The 23,891-nt window shown below is 29.9% G+C and overlaps 3 protein-coding genes across 4 annotated transcripts; 2 read left to right on the top strand and 1 right to left on the bottom strand.

Moving 5' to 3' along the window:
- Positions 1-351: 351 nt before the first annotated feature.
- On the bottom strand, positions 352-3,906 carry LOC125065613 (deoxyhypusine hydroxylase). The gene is made up of 4 exons (XM_047673331.1): positions 3,529-3,906; positions 2,977-3,300; positions 2,286-2,475; positions 352-1,793 (listed from the first exon to the last, which is right to left on the bottom strand). The coding sequence occupies exons 1-4, from the start codon at positions 3,806-3,808 to the stop codon at positions 1,673-1,675; spliced, it is 915 nt and encodes a 304-aa protein (XP_047529287.1). The 5' UTR covers positions 3,809-3,906; the 3' UTR covers positions 352-1,672.
- A 2,647-nt stretch (positions 3,907-6,553) lies between these two features.
- LOC125065981 (myoglobin) lies at positions 6,554-14,101 on the top strand. Of its 2 annotated transcripts, none has more exons than XM_047673849.1 (4): positions 6,554-6,665; positions 10,272-10,426; positions 11,583-11,808; positions 13,501-14,101. In XM_047673849.1, the coding sequence occupies exons 2-4, from the start codon at positions 10,272-10,274 to the stop codon at positions 13,636-13,638; spliced, it is 519 nt and encodes a 172-aa protein (XP_047529805.1). In that variant the 5' UTR covers positions 6,554-6,665; the 3' UTR covers positions 13,639-14,101. The 2 variants fall into 2 exon arrangements, with proteins under 2 accessions (XP_047529805.1, XP_047529806.1); XM_047673850.1 differs by lacking the exon at positions 6,554-6,665 and adding an exon at positions 8,769-8,840.
- Positions 14,102-17,754: 3,653 nt separating this feature from the next.
- On the top strand, positions 17,755-21,894 carry LOC125065849 (hemoglobin F-I-like). Its single transcript, XM_047673696.1, has 4 exons — positions 17,755-17,834; positions 19,323-19,479; positions 20,968-21,193; positions 21,744-21,894. Exons 2-4 carry the CDS (start codon positions 19,325-19,327, stop codon positions 21,879-21,881), a joined length of 519 nt encoding a protein of 172 aa, XP_047529652.1. The 5' UTR covers positions 17,755-17,834; positions 19,323-19,324; the 3' UTR covers positions 21,882-21,894.
- Positions 21,895-23,891: the final 1,997 nt, after the last annotated feature.

Genomic DNA, 23,891 nt, shown 5'->3' on the forward strand with positions numbered 1-23,891 from the left:
TTGAGTGATATACATTGTACAAAATGTTTTATAATTACATCATATAATTGGAATCATACACGTTATTTTTTATGTATCGTAAGATTTTCAACAAAAACATTGTAATATTAAAATTTTATTGAAAACATAAAACGCTATCAATAAAACTGTTTAAAATATAAATCTATACAACCAAACTAAAAAATATTAATAATTTTCTTTGAGTAACATGCATTGAAAATAAAACTCAATAGTAATAAAAAATAATTTATTTATTTCATCATAAATGTAGTTTTGAACAAAAAATATTTTATATATTCATTTATATATAACGCTAATAATTTAACATGGCGCGTATATATAATAATTCTGTAACTGTGTACACTTTTGAGAAAATTCAACTTAAATATATAAAATAATCTCCGAAGATAAACTTACACCGGAAACAGCTTGTATATACGCAATTTTATGATTTTTAAGACGCTTGTATACAAATAAAAAATTTTCGGCTTTTGGGTTTCTTGATAATATTAAAACTTTTTTCTCTTACTAAACCTTTTAGATCTGGAAAAGCAATCACAATAGAATTGTTAAACAGACTTAGGCATATTTAAGTACAAGTACAAATTATGTCGTAATACTGTTAAAAAAACTATTTTTTTACAATTATTTTGAAAATGTAAATTGTATCTTGTATGCAAAAGCAGTACGTTTTTTTTAAATATATGTATTTTTTTTCTTTTTGGTCTATATATGATATATGTTATCAATAGCATCAACGCATTTTAGTGACTCAGCAATTGTAATGGCGATAGTACCGTGAACGATATACATCCCACATAGATTTAAAGATAGCGGCCATTAAATTCTGCCAAATCTTATTTAATGCAATGTAGGAAACAAGCATCCTAGTGCAAATTAATAGTATAAACTCAAATTAATGAAAAATCATAAATTGTTTATGATTACTACACACTACACTAGGACAGGTATAGTAAACGGCATCAATCGTGAGCACAACCTTGACCTGCGCAGTATTATATTTTTAGGTATCTTTGGAGGAATGAAGGATCCGGGAGCGCCGAGGCTGCACGCGATTGGTCTGTCAGTCGATGCTTGTCGTCTATTGGACTCTCACTTGTCATTCGGCCACTGTTTATGCCGATTTGACCGAATCGACTCGTGCCGGCTATATTAAGCTAGTACAATAAATACATTTATGAAGTGATGACTTCTTATGGGAGAGTAAACTGCTTCGTTACATAACGCGTTAGGGTGCCAGTCTGTCTGGCGTCCCTTTCTCTTAGGCATACGGCAGCAGTAGGCAGACTCCTCCTCTCTCACTCTAAGCCACAGTGTTCGGACTGTCAAAGTTATCACTTCTGAACTATTGAACACATAACATAGGAAAATTATTGTCACACCATCCTTAAAAGTGAACCTTTTGTGTTACAATGTATGATATTAAAGGCATTAAATTAAAATATGTCGTTATAAACCAAAAATTAAATTCATAAAAACTAAAAAAAGAATAGTTTTGAAATAAGTACAAATAATTTCTGTCATAAAATATAATTTACCTAACTAATTACAATAGTTGTTTGTGTATTTGACTTTATGCTGTTCTGCTTTATGATTAAATATTTTATGAAAGTAATCTAAAAAAATTAACCATATCACAACACATGTAAAATCATCCTTGCACTGTGAGCAAAGTATTAGCATACTGAAATTCTGGACTGTTCTCATATTCAGACATGTCAAGAGCCACCTCACAGCTCTCTCTGACGACAGGACGGGGATCGTGAAGATATCTGAAATAATATTAACCATACTATTTTAGCTTCTGGATTTATACCTTCATAAAAACACAATATGTAACTACAAAACATTATATGGATAAACTATAATAAAGCATCTGTCATCATTAAACTAAATTAAAAACATTTAATAAGTATTTTTACTTCAATTTTTTTTTTTTAATGTTGCTATCATTCATACAGATTATTATAGTTATTCTAGTGAAAATGGATACAAGTAGAGTTAATTAAATATTTTTTTCAATAACTATAAAAATAATATATATTTTTATATAATTTTTAAAAAATATTTTAAAACCTAGATGGATGTTGGAACATGTGAATCTTGTCTAAAGATTACAGTTAAGTGAGCAAGCCCTAGAAACTTTTCATGTGCTGAATTTACTAATAAATTGAATTTACGCAAACATCTTAACAAGAATAAAATGACTTTAGCCAGCAGTAGCATATTTATCGAGTATTTCAGTGTATTATAATAATAGGTACCTTGTTAATACTTCTGTGCATTCATCAGTAGCTATTGAGCCCAGGGCCTCAGCTGCTTCATGACGTACCATTTCATGTTCTGTCGTATCTTCTAAGGTCTTCTTAAGGAAGGGCACGCTGCGCTCATCCTGCATCTGGCCAAATATAAAAGCAACTTCATGGCGAAATAGTGCACTACTCGCTTTAAAGCCTGAAAAAAAAAGAATATAATAAGAAAAAAAAATATTCTTTAATTTATTTAATCTTTCTGGGTATTATCAAATTATATATTTTTTTATAGTGAGATTTCCACTATATTTAATAAATTTGTTGAACATGATATTTTGTAGTTAAATTAAATTGACAAATTACATCATAGATTAAAAATGATACTAAAATACTTTATTGTAAACCAACATTAAAGAAAAACTTTATTACAAAATATGAAATTGTTAAGGAGCTGTACTAAAAAGCCGTCTTATTACTTAAAAGCAATATCTATGTTTATTCTAATTTCTATAATGGATTTTTATAATGAATTAAAGTTTGTCTGTATGTAGTATTTTTTTTAAATATTCTTTCTATAATAGTGATATATATGTAAATTTAGGTTTTACTTGTACTACAGATTAATTAGATGTAAAAAAAAATCTGTATTTTTTTTTCTTGTAATGTAAAATAATGTATTAATACATAAATAACTTCTAATTACCTTCCCCTAAAGCATTAATACTTTCTGTAGTCCCTAAGTTACGTAAGCTAAACATCGCTCTATAACGCTCAAATAAGGTTTTATTTTCATCCATCATTGTTTTCCGTAGCTCATCAATATTTACTTCTTCACTCGGAGGTGCAGGATCAATAGAAGCATAACGACTTTGTGATAAATTATTTTCTGTTTTATTTTTTTCTGCGATCCATTTTAATCTCTGTAATGCTATTTGACATGTTTCAGCTACTTCTATAGCAGAGTCATATTGATATTTTTCAAGTAATTCTTGAAGGCCTGAATCTCCAATGGCACCTAATGCCTCACCTGAAAATTTGATTGTAAAAATCAGTAAAGAAATCTAAATACCATATTATTTAAATATATGTGTCTTTTAATAAATAGAAGATTACTTCAGTAATTAATAATGAAATCTCAATTTAACTTAAAAAAATGCTTGAATCGAAACGCTCCCTAATACTTCGGCAACTAATCTATTAATCCATATCTCGTACGTGACTAAAACATTGCGATAATAAATAAAACAATACCTACCGGCTTCGTGTCGAACTATCGGGTCCTGGTTCGTGTCTGCTAAAACGCTTTTAAGAATAGGTACTGCCTTTACATCTTGCATTTGACCTAAGCAATATGCTAGCTCATGTTTTAATAGAACTGATTCATCTTTAAAGCAATCGCTTATACATTTTATAGCAGTTTCTCCTCCCAAGTTTCGAAGTGTAAAAAGGGCCCGAAAACGCTCTTTCATGGGCCTCTGCGGATCATTCAGCACCCTTCCAATATTTTCTACAGCACTGTCACTAATATTTACCATTTCTTCTGTGTAATTTAACCTTTATAACAAAATTTCTTAAAACGTGTTCGTATTTACCCACAAAGTAATTGTGACACTGACAGTGACACCTCTCACTTAAAATCGTTGCGAAACTGACACATGCTTGTGCTGCCAGCTGCCATAATTGTTTTATATTTAAATAATATGTAGTAATCGTGACATTGGCGAAATAATCGGTGCCATGTCGGCACAACTAAAAGCCATTAAACTAAGAATTGAATTGGATATGTAGTAGATTCTAAAAATATTTTGTTTTATATAGACACTTAAAGTCTTGGATATTAGATTTAAATACAAGTTCATTACATGGGACACCCAGCGGATTAAATGGGTATTTTGTATAGATGTGTTAAAAGTTCGTTTATGTCATACATAGCTTTCACATTAAACTATTACGCATTTCGTTTCATAAGTATTTTGTAAAATTTTTTTTTAAGAAATTGTTTGCTATGATTATTGATAGCTTATTCTTGTCAGTCATGGCATGCATAGTCAGTCAAGATTGTTACTTTAGCTATTATTTAATATTATTATATGACCAAAGAACAATCTTAAAGTTTGGTTAGAGCTTTAAACATAATTAATATATATATATATATATATATTTGTAAGGTATACATTTTTATGGTCATAACATCTCATAATATAAATAAGTATACCAAAAAAGTAATTATTAGTAAGTTATCATTCGGAGTGTAATTTCACAATAATTTTCACTTTAATAGACTTATATAAATTAATCTACTTCATCAATCATCGTCAAATTTCAGTCAATTTACATAAAACTCACTACACCTGTCTCATGAATCACTCCGTCCATTGGTAAAAATGGTATGAAAATCCGATCGCTACTTTTTGAGTTGACCCCTTTTAGACACACAGGCGCTGCGGAATATGTTTGCTTTGTAATATTAAGTGATAACAGCTGCATCAAATTTAAAGAAAAATAAAACATTTATGACTATTATTGTTTTGACGTTGAAAGAAACTCAAGGTTAAATTCAAGTCGATATCTTACACATGTAGGTATTCTTCGAACGCACGAACTTTTATTTTATATAAAAATAAGAGGCATTTTTATTAATATTACATGTTAGTAAAAAGTAGTATTAGAGATTTTCAATGTCTAAATCTCTTTGTCTTCGATTAGAATCGTGCAGAAATGAAATAGACTTAAAAATACAATAATTTAAATTACTTAAAACAATTTACTAACAAACCAAAAAAAGCTCTACTAACTAGCTAACTTCGAATTTATCTTAATATAAATAAACTCCCAAATAAAATAGTAAAGCTTACAAGTCTAATAAAACATAACGAACACTTTTAACAAATTACAAGTCGCACCAATATCGACTAAAAATTAATGGCTGTTTAGATTCGCGCGCTTTTGTTTTTTTTAGTTCTAGCGTAAATAGTAGATAAAAATAAATAAGACTGAACTGAATAGTGATAGTTATCACAGGCATATCATCCTCATATGGAATACATAAGTTATACAATATAAGATGCGTACCAAATAATAAACTATTTATAACGCTTAGAGCAAAGAGTTATTTCAGATAAAGACATATATTGTACATCGTCGTACGTACTATGAAATATATAACATATATAGATACGCGATATTACTTGATATACAATCGATCAATTATATATATGAAGATTGTAATCGTGATTGGTGAATGGATCAGTGTAACACACATAAAGGACATAGCATCTTAGTTCCCAAGGAGGACTGATGACGTAAGCAATGGTTAGTATTTCTAACAAATCTTACCATCAGCTAGTCTATTTGTCAGTTTGCCTAAAAATAATGCCTACAAAAATATCCTAATTTGGAATTTATAGGATTATGAATTAACCAATAGTATGAAAAACTCTACATCCAAACAGAATTTCCCAAACGGTTGTTATTGCGGAAAATAGAGTATTTATTTTATGATAATTAATTTAAACAACGCTTACTAGTCATTGATGCAATTATAATTTATGTTTTATTGTCCAATATGATCATTTATCTACGTCATTGTATTTTTGCTTTACAAGATAGTCGTACGTAATTTAGCATATTTTAATTACGACTAACGAACAATGAAATAATACTTATTTTAGAATATTCAAATACCGTAATGATCTTTAAAAGATTAAAAAAATATATTTTTAGAAATACAATAAAATTTAAAAATTCACTATCACTAATTGTGTACTATTAAAAAAAAATTGACTAACAGAATGATAATGAAGTTCGAAAGTGCGATATATATATAAAAAAAAAAAAACTAAACATTACCAATTCAGAGAAACAATTGTTTACGTACGTTTACGTTACATAACATCAATCAACAGCTCTCTACTATACTTTTCTTTAATCTTATTTTATTTCGTAAAAGACCAAAAACCTTTTTTAGGCTTTGTGTACTCATCACATATTCCACTGCGAAAAATAAATACTTAGTATTGTTGTCTTCTATTTTGAAGCGTGAGTGAGCCAGTGTAACACCAGACAAAAGGGATATAACATCTTACTTTCCAAGGCTGGTGGCGTGTAAACAGCAGTTAAAATTTTCTCTGATTTGAATAACTATATTATAATAAAAGTACTATAAATTACACAACACAATCAACATATGAAGTTTATGACAATGCTGATTTGATAAATTAATCATTAAATCTCTTACAACGTCTTTAAAGCGATAAAAACATAATAAAATCACATGAATATATTTGTGTCGTTAGTACAGTGACAATCATCATACGCGTTACACGTTCTTAATGCTTTATTTAAACGATAACCACGTGTGTAGTTAAATACGAAACTTCGCTTAAACAGACGGTGAGTTAATACTATTTATATTTATGGAATTTCTTATTCTGATTTTAAAATAAAAGAATATTTTATATATTCTGTGTTAGTTACAGTTTTAAAGTTATCATATTCATTTTGATATTTTAAATGCAAAAATAATATATAAAAACCTTTTTATTAATTTAATAGTAAAATGTATATAATAAAATTATATTATAACTAATGTTAAAGAAATTATATCATACAGTACGTATAAAAATTTTACCGCAATGTAATGTTTAATAAAAAAATTGCGAAATAATCTTATGGAACCCCAGACAATTTTCCTCTACGTTTCATAATATACATAAAAATAAGTTTCGTCTGTTCTAACAATGCCGACGATAATGTTTAAATATAGCTCGTATATAATGTTATGTTGACAAATAATTTAGTATGTTTCGCTCTGTGAAAATAGAACGACCAAACAAATGTATATATCGAATAACAGTGAGTAGCGTCACAAACGTATTTTTAATAAAAAGTTCTTACATTGGAAGGATTTATCTTCCATAATATAATTAAGAACAAGAATTGAAATAATTAATTTATTATATCAATGCATGAATTTAAACTATAAAAAATATTTTTAAACCCTCAGTACGAGTTGAAATCCCTCATTATACTACAATTACCCATCACAAATATTTAGTTATTAGAAAAAATGATTTGTTTAATTTTTAAGGTAAATCTACTTGTTTTTTTTTTTTATATACCAAAAATGTTGTAGTATAATTTTATAACCTACATGTCATGTTAGCCTATAAATCTGTACACAATGTAATCACAAATTTTAAATGGAATTTTCATATGTATTCATTGCAAACCGTTGGTAAAAGAGGATGGAAACCTACATCATCAGTATAGTAAGATTTTACAATTTATAGCTTTACGGAAAATCCCGAGCTAATTCATTGTAGTGCCCAATCAAATATTGGCGACGGCCAACGGGATCGAAGTGTTTGCACAAAGTCTTTAGTTAACAAACTGCTGGGATAACAATCACGTGGAGCACTTTCGTGTTACAAGCAAAAATAGTAAACGCAGTAATACGTAAGTGTGACCAATCAACAATTGCAACATTTGATTGAATGTCCAAGAAATATTTCAAGATTTTATTGATATATTGTAGTTGCTTATTATTGTTATTGCTCTTACATCGACGATATATTTATTTTTGTATTGGATTTTAATGAATATCATGAATGCCGTTTGTTTAGAGCCGTTGCCCAGTGGTAACAAGACCTGAATCTCAATCAATGATTCTGAGTTCAAGCCCGGGGTTTACACTGAGTTATCATGTAATTAATTTGAGCAGCAAAAAAGGAGGTTTCAGTCCAGTGTGACACATAGAGAATGTCGCTGTTCTACTGAATATAATTGATATGGATATAAAAGTACAGTTCTTTTTCATTCCTTGTTCATTCTTGATTTACATTCTTTATCAAAAGTATATTTAAGGGATATACAATTTACCCGTAGTTATATGCATTCTAGTATAGTAGTGAGTGTAGCATCAGGAGCCAAAATTCGACTACATATAAACTATTATTGTTATAAAGGAAAAATTAAATTTGTTTATTATATATATTTAAATTATTAGTTTCCGTTATTACTATTTCAAATCTTCAATGACAATACCTATACTAATTATAAATGCGAAAGTTACTCTGTCTATTGCTCTTAAACGGTCAATACTGAATCGAATTTGATAAAAATTTAGTATGAATCAAGCTAGATTTCCAAGTCATGACATAGGCTTCTTATTTATGCCTAACCTGAGGACCAACCCTAAAACGCGAACGAAGCCAAATGACAACTAGTTTAATATAATCTTTTAAAATGGGGACTCAATAGCGCATGTAATAATGTGAACGGCCATGACTCGCGAGCGATCGAAGCGCCACCTACCGAGTCCAATATAAAACTACCAGTAACCCAACCAAAATACGCAAAAAAAAGTTCGAGGAGTTCAGTTGCACACACACATATGTATAGAACATCTATATATATATAAACATATTACTATCATCGTCTTAAAATTAAATATGACCGTCTATCTAACTTCGATAGTAGGGGTCATATGTTAATAGATCATTCAACGAAGCACTTATTTAATCTTAATCGGACCACCTTGAGTAAAAGACGCATCGTAAATTTAACGTAAGTTTTATTTTTGTTCAATAGTATTACGTCCACCAATTTTTATTTAGACTTGAATACATTGTTTTTGAAGTTATATTTATTTTGGCTCGTTACGGAATAAAATATGAGAGTGAATTTCTATGATGCGCGCCCAGGGTGACGTGAAAACTACACGATGAATACACGATGAATTTGCTCTCTAAACCGTCAATTAAGTGTAAAATCGCTCGAAATAGTCAATTTCACACTTTATTTTAAAATGTTTATTTTATTATAAAATTATATGTAAATGATTAAATTTATAAGTGTGTTATAATAGTGATGAAAAAAAGATATTACATTTCTCGTTATTATTATTTTGATCCTATTTATAATTATGCCGAACAAGTAGAACTTCTCTCGTGTATGCATAAATACACGTACCATTTTTTAACATTTATTTTATAGGTATAAATTATCTACAATTTTAATTTGTGTTATTAAATGGGTAAAAAACGAATTTTAAAATAACTGCATCGATTTTGTTTATCATTTCATTTCTGTTTTACTTCATTCTCTCTTAAACTATATATACGGACTATGCAATGTCGTGATAACTTACGTTTGTTGTAATATCATTTATCATGCAAATAGGATTACTTGTTTATTGGACCACGGTAAAACAATCAGTGGCTGTATGGTAGAATACTTTTGTAAAATCAAAAGATTTAAAAAAAGTTATTTCAGTAGGAAACCTCAATACTATAAAATTCAAAAACGAGTTTTATTTTATTAAATTCGTCGTAAATATATTCTATGTGATGGGGGAAATTTTGAGACGATTGTTAAAGCAAACGTTTCGTTTATATTATTAATATTGAAAATACGAAAGTTTGTGTATTGGGATGCTTATTATTTAATTACGCTTGAAGACTAGATGGCTACTAATTAGTCACGTCATAGAAGTCGGTTTTGAGTTTATAGAGATCGATTATTATCAACACACATGTTACATTATTATTAAAGTACATTGGAAAAACAAAATCTGTACTCGTATCTATGCTGTGATTTTTGAGAAGCTCCTTCATCTTTAGGTAATTCTGGATGTGTCATGATTATCATTTGATTTGTCATCGCACTTGAATCTACATGTAATTTTAACTTCATGGAATAAGAGGAAGTAGTTCGATTACAATATAAAAAATTGACACAAACAATCTAACAAATTAAATAAAATTTTAAATTAACATGGTTATTTTCATTACTATCAGTATTTAAAACGGGATATTTACCATGTTTTTTATTTTTATTTGGTGGAGCTCGAGTCTCGACAAGACAAGACATTCGTAAATAATGTCGAAATATCGAGATCCACCAAATAAAAATAAAAAACATGGTAAATACTCAAAACAGTGACAGTCCTACGTGACTATTGTCATTCGATTCTTAATCTTTTGTCCTTTGGTACAGATGGGTGGTTGGGTGAGTCATCTTTGGTGGGGTGGTGATCCAAACAGCGTGAACGAAAAATCAGGGTTAACTAGGAGAGACATACATGCAGTACAGAAATCTTGGGCAATAGCAAGCGCTGATCCTGTGGCTACTGGGACTGAACTGTTGAAAAGGTATTTAAATATAAAAACAAATCATTTTTTTGTGATAGAAAAGGCTATTTGGTATGGATACGTGAACCTTAATTGCGGAATTAAAACCTGGTCATGCACGACTTAATTCTCATACGATTAAAAAGGGTATCTGATATTATATTAGTGCAATAGCTAAGCGGTATAAGGGGCCATAATGATGTGAAGTCGAAGGTCCAATCCTAACAAAAGCTTTAAGCTCAGTTGGAGTGGAAAACGGAATGGCAATAATTAATAATTTAAATTATATAATTTTTGACTTGAATAAAATCTAACTAGATTTATTATAACGGTCCTTATAAAACAGATAAAACCTTATAACACATACATGTCGGATGATGTATTGAGAAACGTTAGATTAGCCTTTGACCCTGTCATCGTCCATTCATATATTCATCGAGTCCAATCTACAAATAAATACGAATCTCGGTTACAAACACACAATAACACAATTCCATTCAATTAGTTTTTATTGGAACCAGATCAGCTATTTCGGTCGTTCCTTCCAAATATTTAGCTTTAATCATCAGAATTATTAATAATATATTTTTTATATTACATACCTATATTTATATACATAAAAATAATTATTCAAAAACGATACGAGGCCTTCGATAATATTTTAAAATATTTGACATTTTGGCCTTTTCCAAAAATACCGCAAAACGAAAGAATGAATTTGTCATTCGAACAATACACACCGGTTTAAGAACCGGTTGCTTAGCGTGTTTATCGAACACCTCATTTTCCAGTTTTTTATTACTATTGTTAATGATTTATAAAAAAAGATTGGTTTTACTAGTAATTAAGTTCATTCAATTCAATTTATAGCGCATAAAATTTTTATTGCACTTGTGTTTGGAGAGCAGCATGTCAGCGCCAGATGTTCGCTACAACGCAAACGTTCAATGTTGGTATAAAATAAAGGATCTCTTTGATTTTGCGAGATCAAAGAAATCGATAAAAATCAGACAAAAAAAAAACATTTTCAACACCATATCAAATTCTTTGACAAAATATTGGTAAATTCTTACTATCGCTAGTACTTTCTACTAACAACTATTTAGATGTACTTATTTACACTTTTCACATAGTGAAAATAATGTTATATTACAAATCATATTAATTTTATAAACAGACTTTTCCGTGCGTATCCAGAGACGAAGGAATTCTTCAAAATGATACGTAACTTACCTGAAGATCAATACAGTCAGAATCATCAGTTTAAAGCGCACGTCATCAACCTCATGTCATCGATCAGCTTAGCAGTGGATAACCTCAATCAACCAGAAATTGTCGCCGCCATGATGAACAAGCTAGGAGAATCACACGGGAAACGAAAGATACAAAAAAGACATTTCCATGTAAGTATAAACACTTCTCACAAGGGTCATATAAATTCGGGTGACAGTTCTTTGTGATATATTTTTAGCAAGGTCATTGCTAAACTTTACCAGACTTGAAACGTCAGTGCGCTGACTTGTTGAATCCAATTTTAAACAAATTGTCACATTCGTAGAGCCCAGAATTCTATTCGGTGTTTTATAGAATATGTATGTGTGCATGGCCGGATCTACCTTATGGCTTTTTGGGCTTCAGCCCAAGGCCCCGTGGATTCAAGGGCTCCCCTAAATCAAGTCAAAGTCAAAAATAGACAAAAATGCAAATGATTCCGTAACTTTATTAAATAAAATAGATCTTATGGTTTGCAGCCCTGCGAGTCCTGCAATCAACCCATTCAATTAATTTAATTAAAGCCTACGTTCAGATTTGTCTTAGGTGGGCCCCTAAGTTGTGTTAGTGAGTCAGAGCCCCCTAAGCTTACGGTCTGGCTCTTTATGTTCGTGTCATCGACATCGATGTCTATTCATGTGTGTGTATGTTTTCCTCATCTCGCATATCTTTCTTACAAATGTGATAGCATTATCTCCTTACTATTTTCATCTGAAGCGCATTTGCAAAGTCATATCTATACATGATAATGAATATGTAGGAGAGATAGACACGTCACATCATTTTTTTTTTTTTTTGGACAACATCACATACATTATTCTGATCCCAATGTAAGTAGCTAAAGCACTTGTGTTATGGAAATCAGAAGTAACGACGGTACCACAGACACCCAGACCCAAGACAACATAGAAAACTAATGAACTTTTTCTACATCGACTCGGCCGGGAATCGAACCCGGGACCTCAGAGTGGCGTACCCATGAAAACCGGTGTACACACTACTCGACCACGGAGGTCGTCAAACATCATTATTACATTATGTTTATACAAAAATCGACATTGCTGGTAGACCATATATTTCATTATTCATATTTCAATTTTTAATCAACAACGTAGTAATTGGATAAGTACGAAAAATTTGGTAGAAATGCTAAAAATGATAGCTTAACCAAGATCTATGCTTGGTGATAGCCTATTCACCTATAGGTTAGCTTCATAGGCTTTGTGCAAATCCGTCTAGGTAGGTTACCATCAATTCATCGCTTATTCTACCACCTATCAAGGGTAAATGAGCAAGTGCACTATAGGCCATTAGCATAGCTAGGTCGGGTTGGGTAGGTACAACTTACCAAGTAAACACAATCCCCTCTAGAAAAAATTGTATAAGCTTGGGCCTTCCGACGCTACTTCTATTGAAAAATCATGGCTACCACTATGCAGATACAGGCACAAGGGGCATAACATCTTTCTTCCTTAGGTTGGTGGCGATGACGATGTAAGGAATGTTTAATATTTCTTACATTAGCAATGTCTTTGGGCGATGGTGAACACTTACCGTCAGTTAATTTGCCAGTATTTTTATTATTTTTAAACTAAAAAAATTGTACTATACGAGTATATAGCAATTTTAAAAATGATTTCTTCAACGAAAGATTATATCAAAATACCTATATATTTTAGGTATGATCTTTAAACGTTTAATATCTCACGTAATAGTCATATAGACAAACAATTGACTTTTTTCTGTAAATCTGTTTACTCATGAAAGCGTTACATCGTCATAAGTGATAAGATCTATATTTTCTAACTGACAACACTTTACAGGATCTAAAAGGGGTTATAGTGAAAATGTTCATCGAAGTTTTGAAACTAGACGACAAGACCTTAGGTGCATGGGGGAAGACTGTTGACTTCTGGTACAAACATATCTTCGAAACATTAGGAGGAGATGAAACAAGATAACGTGCATTCGATCGGATACGATAAGACAATAATTAAGTATCCTACTCAAATACAACATGTACAAAAGAAATATTACATCTAAAGACATTTGTGTAATAATATATTACTTAAGAATTAAAAAATAAAGACTAAATGACATGTGCTTTTTTCTCTTTGCTCTGCTATTCTGTAACTACAAACTCGAAACTCATCGCAGATCACGATCGTAAAATATACGCCAAACTTTATAGCGTACAAGCATCAATATAACGTATCACAATAAGTTGGTTTTAAAGTTGAGATACAAAGTAAGTTATTACAGAATAGCCGATTAAAATTATGTTGAAATATTGATTTGTACTGAACGTAAATGTAAGGAGGGATATACACCGGATAAGTCAATCAGTTTTGACACATACATTAAGTATTCAACTACTTTAATGATATTTTATAAAGAGTTTTATATGTCCAAAGATTATAATAATTTTAGAATTATTTAGTAAATTGTTAATTTTTTGTTATTTGAATTATATTGTTGATTAAATTCTATTTTAATAATAATATATGTTTGTACATTACAACGTTCTGTTTTATAATAAAATTTTAATATTATAAACTGATTTTTTTAAACACCTATTAATATTTATTTAAAATAATAATCAAATACATATAATATGACACAATTCGGTATGAATATAAAATTAAAAAACATTCAATTCTATTGTATGTCATATCCATTTCTATATATAGTCATATGAATTTACTTTTTTAAACTATTGTAAAATAACGACCCCAATATAACGAAAAGCGTTTTTCTTTTATGCTAATATAGTCTGTGGTAGCAAATTGTTGTTCCGTATTTCTATTTTCGTCGTCTGTCTCATTTCCTGTTATAAGGAGAAAAGCAGATGCGTTATTTTGTATGCATTCAATTTAATAAGAAAAAAAAAATATTTAGATATGTATTTCGATATATGTTTTTATTCATAATGATTAATTTAAAAAGTACGATATCATTCAAATAATTATACGTATTATTTTGTTCACATTAACGCATTAGGTGTAACGAAACGTAATGACAGTTAGGATAAAATTTAACCAAAACGACGATAATCTATATTTATAAAAATGAATCCCTTGGTCACGGCGTCACGCGTGAACAGCTGGACCAATTTCGCTGTTTTTTTTATGTTTGTTAGTGTTCTTAAAAAAAAAATAAGTAAGTTGCTCGGAACATAAAAAACCAGAAAACATTACTTAATATATTATTTGTGTATCATTAAGCATTATTAATAATAAACTACGTTTATTAATATATTAATATTAATTTGACGTTTTGACATAAATTTTCTTTTTTATTAATTTATACCATTTCGAATTGAATATTCATAGTAAAGGCAGGACAACGTCTGTCTGGTCAGCTTTTTTAAAAAGTAAGTGAACAATCGTTCGTGTATTTACATACATAGTTTATGTTTGATTTTGTAAAGTATTATCTTTTTTTTTATATTAGAGGTGGCAAACGTGCAGGAGGCTCACCTGATAGAAAGTGACTACCAACGCCCATGGACATCTGCAACACCTGGGGGCTTGCAGGGGTTTTGCCGGCCTTTCAGGAAGGAGTACGCTCTTTTCTTGAAGGTTCCCAAGTCGTATCGGTTCGGAAAAACCGCCGGCGAAAGCTGGTTCCACAGAGTGGTTGTGCGAGGCAGAAAATGTCTTAAAAATTGCGCTGTTGTTGTTTATCTTGTTCTACCATACAATTATAGCTATTTACAAATTCATAAAACAGTTTTTAACTACACATAAGTATATAATAAAACTTAAAGTCTCAATACCAATTAATATTATTTTATAATATAAAAATATCCAACCTCTTATTAAAAACTATTGACATTTAAATATAGAATACTAAAACACTGCTAACATAAAAATAATTAATAGTAGATAGGTAGGCAAAAGTGGTTATATGTAGAGAAATAGTACAGAAGAGTTTAGAAGTAATAAAATGAGGGGCGTGAATACGCGAAAACTGAATTATTCATAGCTGCGCGTATTAGACGCTCAGATCACATTCCTCCATTTCCCTAAAAATGAGGAACGCATACCGAACATTTTCGAAGTTATACTTATTTGGCGCGATGAGTGAGTGTGTGTGTGTGAAATTTCCAAAGTATTTGCCTTGTTTTGGTATATATTTCGTTATTACAAATATTTCACACGTCCTAAGTGTAGTTTTTTAAATATTTTGGCTTCGCTGCATATTAGGGGAGACTATCGAAGTTTTAGGTATAAAAAGTACCCTATGTCCTGCCTTGGTGTCTGCCTTAAACTAAATTTCACCAAATTCGGTTCAGTGGTTGACCATTCAAAATATAACAGAGAGACTGAGTTACTTTTCCGTTATAAAATATTAATACTAACATAACACTATAGTAGTATGAAGCAAGCTCAGGACGATTCCGAACCTTATTTGGTCGCGGGAGTCAATCTCAAGGGAGACATATGTATATAACGAGTCAGTCATTAAAGTTGATTATACGCATATTTATATACAAACATTTGTATAATATAATGAAAGCTTATGTAATTCCATTATGCTCGAGAGCCAACCAACAGACAACATAGATCTGCACACATAAATATAATAAAACTTAAAAAAAACTTAACGGAAATAAAACATAAATTGACATTTGGTAGAAATAAAATAAAACAGCTGAAAAAGAACACATGAATATTAACTGATGATTGCGGTTACAAACCGGACCGATTTCCATCTTCTTTAATAATGTGTGAAATACATGTCGTCCTCGGCGGTGAAGGAAAACTTCGTGAGGATTTCTTTATGTGTCGGATGAAATTTCAACGCATTGTGTATCCACTTCAATGGGACCGTAAAAGGAGAGAAGGCTTCGATACTTTACTTTAAAATAAAGCCGCAGTACAATTAATGTATATTTTTCTTATCTATACTAATATTATAAATGGGAAAGTATCTCTGTCTGTTTGTTTGTCCATTGCTCTTTCACGACCAAACCACTAAAACGAATCTGATGAAATTTTGTATGAAGTAACTTTAAGTCCAACATAGGCTAATTTTTTAAACGCGATCGAAGTCTCGGACAACAACTAGTTTTAAAAACATTGCACCATGCGTAAAATATGAAGACGTGACTATGGACACTCAATCAATTCAAATTACGCTCTTGACGGTCAATTGACTCTGATATTGAATAAACTTCGGACCATAGTATTTTATTTATGCACATATAGTTATATGATAAATAACTTTTAAAGAGTGTAATTGTAGTAGTTATATAATAGATGGGGTTCCCTGTACAGAGATTATTTGCATAAAATTTTGTAAGCAATTTCTATAAATTGTTGTATGTGAAATTTACTATTTGAATTATCTCGATACTCTGTATATACATGACCTATTACCACTTAAATGAGAATAAAAAATTAGATTAGAGATTTATTATAAAGAATATTGTTTTTTTATATGTATATATATATATATATTGAATATATGACATAGATAGATATCGCAAGTACAATACAGTTAGATGGTAGAAAAAATTACTCTGAAAACACGTAGAGCCGTTGGTTCGCGACTGAACTCTCTCTGTAGTATCGAATCCCCGTAGCTAAAATAATTATCATGAATCGGTTCATTTTAATACAAATATGTTGTGTCATTTAATGTCTATATAACGTATTATAGAGAGCAATGTAAAGGTGGATATTTTGTTGCTATTTTTTATTTATATATATCTGGCAAATAGAAGTGTACTAATTTTAAAGCGCGATATCGTACCATTTGGCGTTATTATTATTATTGTTATAAACAAAAATCAAACTGTTTGTCATTTATAATTTTATTAGAAATTGAAGCGCTATGATTTTTAATTTAATTGCTTATTTATTAATATATAAAACTCCAACAAAAACAACAATAACATATGATTCAACCTATATACTAATTATTTATTTATATACTAGTATTTGATTTATTAAAAAAAAAAACCAATAAATTGCATAAATATCATTCAACGTCTTAAAACCGATAAAAATGTATAATCTGTGTGATTGTGTCGTAACTCGTAAGTTTGTTAGTATCGTGACTAACGTCACACGAGCTACACATGCTTAAGGCCTTATAAACACGAGAACCACGTGTTTATTAAAAATACGAGAATTTGTTTAAATATACGGTGAGTTTATATAAATATTTTTTAAACGTACATTTTCGTTAATTACATAATAAAATCAACACATTCAAAAGAACATTTTAACTCTTACTTTTTTATAATTTAGTATTGATACTAAAAACACTTCATAATTTTTTTACGGTATTTTATCAAAACCGACGTTGATATACTTGTAATAGTTTATGAGGTCTTGTATTGTTATCGAGAAAGAATATTAGTAGCAACAAAAATGCTACAAAAATTAGGCATCTTTCTTCATTCATATTTTTAAATAAATATAATAAATGTTTTTTTTTTAAATTTAAACACACTAAAGTAGAAATCAATTAAATGAATTATATATTGTAAGGCAATGGATAAAATGCCCACCGAAATTACTCACCAACTAGATTGACTAAAGTATTAACAAATAATCTTCTTATTCGTAGCGTTGAACTTTCATTTGAATGAGTTACTATATTAGACATATTATAAAGGTATTTACATTACAAGGACTAATGGGGTATTTCCATGCACCAAACCAATATTATCTGAAAAAAAAAACGTTTAAATTATAGGATACAAAAGATAAATATTTTATTTAGTCTGGAAGTAAAGTTAGTAAGTAAAGTAAATATTTAGCCGAAAAGACAAAACGTTTGCATGACCAGTAAGTTAAAAAAAGTTAATAACTAATTTAAAAAAATATAAGGCTAACTTTAAACAATAGTGGATCTAAATGAAACTACTACATTTTTATTTAAAATCACATTAGACCCAAAACTTCTGTGGAGTCGTCATTCATTCACAGGAAGACTCTACCGTAAACACGGTTAGGAAAGTTAGACAACTATGTTGATATACGACTACTAATGAGAAGTTAATCGATTATTATACCTTGGGTATTTTCGTAATAACTCTATGGATATTAAAATTATTTCTATTCTACAAGAAGAGCAGTCTGATCATTTAATATCTTGAAGCTCGAGTCGAGAAAGTTAAAAGTAAAAAGTAGTTTACAACTTTGCAAGATAATATATCCTTCCTAGGGCACTTTATTCGTTTCAATAAAATAATCCATAGTTATTATAACTTGGCCTATTAACAAAAACTTTGATAAATAAGGCATGTTACTCAATACAATATTCAATGAATACTAACAAAACGTGGAGTTAGTATTTTTAATATCCATCCTATACATATATATGTATATGTATATGTATATGATATATTATGTAAATTTAATTGTATTTGATTGACTGATTTTCTTGCCAGTTCTTCTATGAAAAACCTACTTTCTGAACTAATAGTAGCTTTCAATTTAATTCGATACTGTAACTTGACGATTCAAAATTGCTTTTATTAGTCAACTTGAATAAAGAATATCTTGATTGTATTAGTTCCGATGTGAATATTGAGTGAGCTAGCGTAATTACCCTTTTTGTTTAATTAACTTTTCAGGCAAAGGCGTGGATTGTATCAATCATTAATAAATATTCCTTTCATTATTAGAGATGGGGGCTTGGCTGAGTCATTTTTGGTGGGGTGGTGATCCAGACAACGTGAACCAAATATCAGGGTTAACTATGAAAGATGTGTACGCGGTACAAAAATCTTGGAAATTGGCAAGCGCCAATCCTGTTGCTACTGGAATCGAATTGTTTACGAGGTACTTTAAATGTTAATATAAATGAGGCTTATTTAGCTTATTTACCTGGATAATGTTTCCATGTTATTATATGTTGAAAAATGTATCAATATAGCAAAAAAAGTATAGAAATGTGAGATTGGCATTAGATCCTTACATCTTCCATTCTTACATTCATCGAGGCCAATCTATAAATAAACCCAACACAAACTTATCTCAGTTACAAACACACATTAAGACAAATTCATTTATTTCTTTTGGAACCAGCTATATATCAACTATTTTGGAAAATATTTCCTTCCAAAGTGAGGCTTAGGTTTAACGTTCAGAATAGTTCATGATTACCCACCTTACTAATATTATGAAAGTGAAAGTACAATGTATAGATGTTTGTTACTTTTTCACGCAAAAACTTCTGAATTGATGTTATCGAAACTTTACAATAACATAGGAGAATAACACATAGGGTATTATTTATAAGCATATTGTGTAAATGCCTGACAACCAACGTCTAAAACACGACCGAAGCCGCAGGCGATAACTATTTAACATAAATTTAAAATTGTACTCAATAAATAACGATGGCGCTGTTTATATTTTATAATATCTGGCACCGAACCCTTTTCCAAAAATACGTAAGAATGTAAACTGACTCCACTCATCTGAACAATCACACTGGCTTAAAACCGGTCGTTTAGCGAGTTTATCGAACACCTCATTTTCTAAAGTATTATTAAAAATCATTAGTTTAACTAGCAATCAATTTCATTCAATTCAATTTATGGCACATACAATTTTTTAGCTCTGTTGGAGATTACCATGTCTGCGCCAGATCATTGCGATATTGATAAAATATAACGGATTTCTTTGATTCTCCGAGATCAAAGAAATCAATTATAATCAAACGAATAATAGAAAAATTATATCTTAATTTGAATACCTTTTCTACACCATATCATTTTCTTTGATATTTTGTGCATTATTCGATATTAGAACACGTCGACTAAAAATTTGAATAAACTCTGAACGTCAAATATGTGATTGCTGTTGAATTACAGTGACAACGCAAATAATTGCCCTATTCTAGTATTTTAATGTTTAATTTAAAACAGAGAAGTCGATAGAATCACGCATTTCCTTGTCATTATTTGTCTTTGTAATGTACAAACATAAAAAAAAGGTGAGACACATTACGATAATACAAATACGAAAGTACGATACAACCAGCCCCGTCTTAAGCACAACAAGTGGTTGCAAGCAGTGTTATTGCGATCTCGCTTAACTACGACCCCACAAATATGAATGATCCAACTTTGACGATCCAAGACTTTACCATTATCGGAAAAACACCGCCCTAAGCGCAGCACCCGCGTCCTTACCCTGCACTCTGAATCGAGACGAGGTTGGAACACCAAGTAAAGTAAGACCATTAAGAGAAATTAACCTACAGCCTAACAAGTAAATGAAAATATGCTTAATGCAAATATACATATAATACTTTATCAACAGATTATTTCATGCGAATCCAGAGACAAAGGAATTCTTCAAAATGATACGAAATGTACCTGAAGATCAATTCAATCAAAATCATCAGTTTAAAGCGCACGTCATTAATCTCATGTCGTCGGTTAGCTCAGCAGTAGACAACCTCAAACAGCCAGAAGTTGTCGCTGTCATGATGAACAAGATAGGGGAGTCGCATGGAAGACGCAAAATAAAAGAAAAACACTTTAATGTAACTATAAATTCTTTTTGCAAACGTCACTCAAATTTAGCACTACTTGACATCTCTTTTTGACATATATGGTTGGATTAACGGCATTTTTTTCTTCTAGGCTGAGTAGAATGAACCATTTACTGAACAAACCATTTTTTTTATATCTCTAAGTTTTAAGTCTAAAATAATTTCTAAAATGAATTCTGTGTTCTAGATATTAAGAAATGCATATATTTATTTAATAATTACGTTAAAAGCCGTTGCGATGATATGAGATTCCACATCTTCTAAATGTCTTAATATTAGTATTACAACGTCGTTAATTTATAATTACAGCCCTTTTGAATTTAAAATAAAAAAATATTTAAATTCGAACATCACAAATTGTGACAAAGTCGTCGTTCCCATGATAATTCAGTAATCGACTGCCAAACTTTACGAAAAAAACGCTTTTGCAGCAAACTCATTCAAAAAAACTACGACAATTTTCAAGTTAATAAAATACATATAAAATGACAAACGATTCGTGATATAATATTTTTTTTTATTTTGACATATTTCTTTGCAGGATTTAAAGAACGTTATAGTTGAAATGTTCATCGAAGTTTTAGAACTAGACGACAAAACGTTATTTGCTTGGGGAAAAACTATCGACTTCTTGTATAAACACATATTTGAAACATTACAAGAAAATGAGACAAGATAAAATATAAGAAAGAATAAAAGACAAGATTAATCAATATTATAAAACAAAGGAATATAAAATGTTGACAACATTTTATATATAATATATAAAACAATATAAAGTTATACATTTACATTTACATTTTTAGTCCTTTTGAAGATAAGAGACTAATTATAAAAAATATATATACCGGTCCCAACAAAACGTTATTTGCTTGGGGAAAAACTATCGACTTCTTGTATAAACACATATTTGAAACATTACAAGAAAATGAGACAAGATAAAATATAAGAAAGAATAAAAGACAAGATTAATCAATATTATAAAACAAAGGAATATAAAATGTTGACAACATTTTATATATAATATATAAAACAATATAAAGTTATACATTTACATTTACATTTTTAGTCCTTTTGAAGATAAGAGACTAATTATAAAAAATATATATACCGGTCCCAACAGATTCTAAATCACATACAGATTGAACCGAATATTAGTTATTGTGAAGTTTTAATACTTAAATATCAAACGACAGAAATTATAGTTTTATTATGTAATTAATGTTCTGTTGAAGAGAAAACTATAAGTTTACAAGGAGATTTTATATAAGTCTTTAAGAGCTTTGTGCAAGCCTGTGCAAGCCTGGGTAGGTTAGTCACCCTCTTATTATATATTCTACCGCTAAGCAGCACTACTTAGTATTATTGTATTCCAGTTTGAAAGGTCAGTAAGCCAGTATAGCTACAGGCATAAGGGACACACCATCTTATTTGCAAAGATGGTGGCACATAGACCATTTAAGTTATGATAAAAAAATCTTACGGTGCATCTATGGCAGTAGCACTTACCATCAACTGGCCAAATTGCCCGACCACCACCTACAAAAATATACAAAGATTATTTTAATACAATTATTATAAGAATCCCTTCGTTTTTTTTAATATTAATGTTACTAAAATTTTATACATATTAAATAAAAAAGTTTTTATAATATTATTTGTATATATCAATTTTAAGGATAAATAAAAATTACCTTATTATTATTATAAGGATTTCTTTTGAACCCTTATTTTCCTGATAATACAGGACGTATTTGACGGACAATATACCCATTATATATCCTTACCGCCTAATACAACAATACCTCGAAGCGTAGAACATTTTAAAAAAAAAGGCGCGCGATCGTCTGTCACAGAGACTTGGGTTTTCTTTTTTGGCGCGGAGTTCGGATGCTTTGGACATACTATTTCGGAGTCATAGCGAATTTGTCAGTTTAGTTACTTTAAATAAATAATATAAAAATAAGTCGAATAGTTATTAGTCTATTATTTTAAAAAAAGAAATTTCACACACAACATATTTGAAAATAATATAATTCAATAAAAACCTTTGTTTTTCTTTTGTACATTCATACAAAACTACTTTTATATTTGTATTAATTCGTAAAAATATCGTCTATACTCCAAAGTAATGTTAATTATGTGAAAGGAATTCTGTATGTATGACTGTCTGTTTCTCTTTCACGGCCAAAAGGCTGAACCGAATTTGATGAAATTTAGTATGGAGAAACCTTGACCGCTAAGGAAGGACATTGGCTATCTGGCATAAAAATGATTGGTCGTCTGGCATAAAAAATGCCAGACGACCAATCACTTAAACGCGACCGAAGCCACAGGCGACAACTAGTTTAAAATAAGAATGAAACTAGCGTCTCGTTGAATTCGTAGTCCAAAAATTACAGTTCATATAATGTTAATTTTAAAAAGGCATATAAAGGATCATATTTTATCAGAATTAGACAAAGACACCGTCTTATTCTTCAAATATTTCATTACATCATACTTTAAAAAGGTAAGTTTTCATTGTATGTTTGTTGTTTTTCGATTTCACAGTAAAAATACTTATTTAATACTTTTTTTAGTTTATAGTCTCAGATCGCACATATACCCTATTAATCTAATATATAATATTACATTATTAAAAATCACTGTTTGTCTTAAATTGTTCGAAATTAAAACTAAGCATAAT

Source organism: Vanessa atalanta, chromosome 8, assembly GCF_905147765.1.
Source record: "Vanessa atalanta chromosome 8, ilVanAtal1.2, whole genome shotgun sequence".
Taxonomy (NCBI): Eukaryota; Metazoa; Arthropoda; class Insecta; order Lepidoptera; family Nymphalidae; genus Vanessa; species Vanessa atalanta.

Bases quoted from the DNA above. Each gene is read 5' to 3' on its own strand.
- LOC125065613 (XM_047673331.1), bottom strand. From the start codon at position 3,808: ATGGTAAATATTAGTGACAGTGCTGTAGAAAATATTGGAAGGGTGCTG. The intron at 3,301-3,528 runs GTAGGTATTGTT...TCAAATTTTCAG, and splicing joins GATAGTTCGACACGAAGCCG to GTGAGGCATTAGGTGCCATT. The intron at 1,794-2,285 runs GTACCTATTATT...ATATTATTTCAG, and splicing joins TGCACAGAAGTATTAACAAG to ATATCTTCACGATCCCCGTC.
- LOC125065981 (XM_047673849.1), top strand. From the start codon at position 10,272: ATGGGTGGTTGGGTGAGTCATCTTTGGTGGGGTGGTGATCCAAACAGC. The intron at 10,427-11,582 runs GTATTTAAATAT...TTTTATAAACAG, and splicing joins GGGACTGAACTGTTGAAAAG to ACTTTTCCGTGCGTATCCAG. The intron at 11,809-13,500 runs GTAAGTATAAAC...AACACTTTACAG, and splicing joins TACAAAAAAGACATTTCCAT to GATCTAAAAGGGGTTATAGT.
- LOC125065849 (XM_047673696.1), top strand. From the start codon at position 19,325: ATGGGGGCTTGGCTGAGTCATTTTTGGTGGGGTGGTGATCCAGACAAC. The intron at 19,480-20,967 runs GTACTTTAAATG...CTTTATCAACAG, and splicing joins GGAATCGAATTGTTTACGAG to ATTATTTCATGCGAATCCAG. The intron at 21,194-21,743 runs GTAACTATAAAT...ATTTCTTTGCAG, and splicing joins TAAAAGAAAAACACTTTAAT to GATTTAAAGAACGTTATAGT.